This window comes from Wasmannia auropunctata, unplaced genomic scaffold, assembly GCF_000956235.1.
Source record: "Wasmannia auropunctata unplaced genomic scaffold, wasmannia.A_1.0 LD335994.1, whole genome shotgun sequence".
In the NCBI taxonomy this organism is placed as follows: Eukaryota; Metazoa; Arthropoda; class Insecta; order Hymenoptera; family Formicidae; genus Wasmannia; species Wasmannia auropunctata.
Genome location: NW_012026896.1, coordinates 84,410 through 86,087, shown reverse-complemented (window position 1 = coordinate 86,087; position 1,678 = coordinate 84,410). Strand labels below are relative to the sequence as shown.

The window sequence follows — 1,678 nt, the reverse complement described above, 5'->3', positions numbered from 1 at the left end:
AGCCCGCTCAGAGATGTGTATAAGAGACAGTTATTAACTTATAAAATCATTAATGTTTTCAAATAAGAAACTCAATTTTGATAATTAGATATTTATATGCGATAAGCGCATCAATTATGTCAATATTTAAATGTGAGTCAATGGACAAGGGCACCCCGCAATCGCGCGCGCAATATGTATGTACCATGCCTGAGCGCGCGAACTTCAGACGCCGTAATAAGATAACTTTAATCGTTTATAATTTGAAAAGTATTATAACCTCGACATTTTCGTATATGAGTTTTTGTTTCAATAAATAAAATTCAATATATATATTGAATTTTCGCGGCTTGAAAACGCGCTAGATTGTTTGTTGCGGTGAATATTATCACATGCCTCGGTGGTCTAAAGGCAGGACAGCCATCCGGCAAACGTGGAGATCCGGATTTGATTTCTAGCTGAGAACATGAGGTGATATTTTTCGCAATAAATTCTTTACAGGTTCGTATAAATGCAAGTTAGCATTTATTTCATGTCGCGAGAGTGGGAGGATTTCACAGGATTTTAAATAGATGCTTTAAGCATCGATTTATTAGATTGCCTTTGGCAATTTAATTGTGATATTACATACTACTTAGTTCGGAGCTGCAGAGATGCACGCGATTTGCGGCCACGTTGTGTTACATGAATCGAAAATTGTAAGATTCACGGTACAATATTATATGGAAGCACCAAAATCCGCTTTATACCGTGTTGGTGTTTATGATCTTAATTATTAAAATTAATATTAAGAATTTAACATATATTTATTAGTATTACTCTTTCTCCTTTATCGCCGCTTGGTCCTTGATTTCCCGGTTGCCCTTTATCTCCTTTTTCTCCAGGATTTCCGGGATAGCCAGCGTATCCCGGTACGCCTATCTTTCCCTTCTCTCCGGACAAACCAGCAGGCCCAGTTTCACCACGAGGCCCCTCGAAACCTTTCGGCCCTTCCAAACCTTCGAGGCCAGGAATACCTTGCGGACCTGTCGCTCCGGGTTCTCCTTTCGCTCCAGTGTCGCCCTTCTCACCCTCCAAACCTCTCTCGCCTTGTTCGCCGCGTTCACCCGGTACGCCACGTTGCCCTTCATCACCCTTTACACCTCGAACGCCTGGAAACCCTACTGGTCCATGTGAGCCCGGAGGACCTTGTTCTCCCTTTATACCTGGGATTCCAGGATTGCCCGGATGTCCAGGAGATCCGTCAGCGCCCGGAAGACCGGGAATGCCTGGCTTTCCTTGTGGACCCTTTCAATGAAATTTATATTTCAGCAAACATTGGGATACAATCGAAAGTAATTCGTTATAAAAAATCATATTTACAAAATTAAAATAAAAAATCAAATAAATTAGTGTAGGAATTGGTTGAAGTATATAAAGAACCGTTTATTATTACAAAGCGTGGGAAGATATAATATATATCACAGAAGAGTTTTCACACTTGCAAGCTCACGTCTCGGTCTCTCGTCTCGTCATTCTTAAAACTACTCGAAGTCTCTCGCGCCTATCTCAAGTCTGTGATCGCGTCGGTAACGTCAGTTGTGTCATCTACGTCCCTACATTAGAAAAGGCTTATAGGAATAAAACAAATAAAAAACAATAACAGATCTGACGAGCAAAGCGAAGTGTACATACGTGCCAATAATACGTATTGGTGAGG

The 1,678-nt window shown here is 41.0% G+C and overlaps 1 protein-coding gene across 1 annotated transcript in view; it reads right to left on the bottom strand.

The window, feature by feature from the left end:
• Positions 1–302: 302 nt before the first annotated feature.
• The window catches only part of LOC105453903 (collagen alpha-3(V) chain-like), an 8,492-nt gene continuing 7,116 nt past the window's right edge, over positions 303–1,678 (bottom strand). The window contains exons 5-6 of the mRNA XM_011696183.1: positions 799–1,256; positions 303–437 (exon numbers count right to left, since the gene is read on the bottom strand). Of these exons, the coding sequence (XP_011694485.1) occupies positions 303–437; positions 799–1,256 (593 nt within the window). The remainder of the gene's footprint in view (positions 438–798; positions 1,257–1,678) is intronic.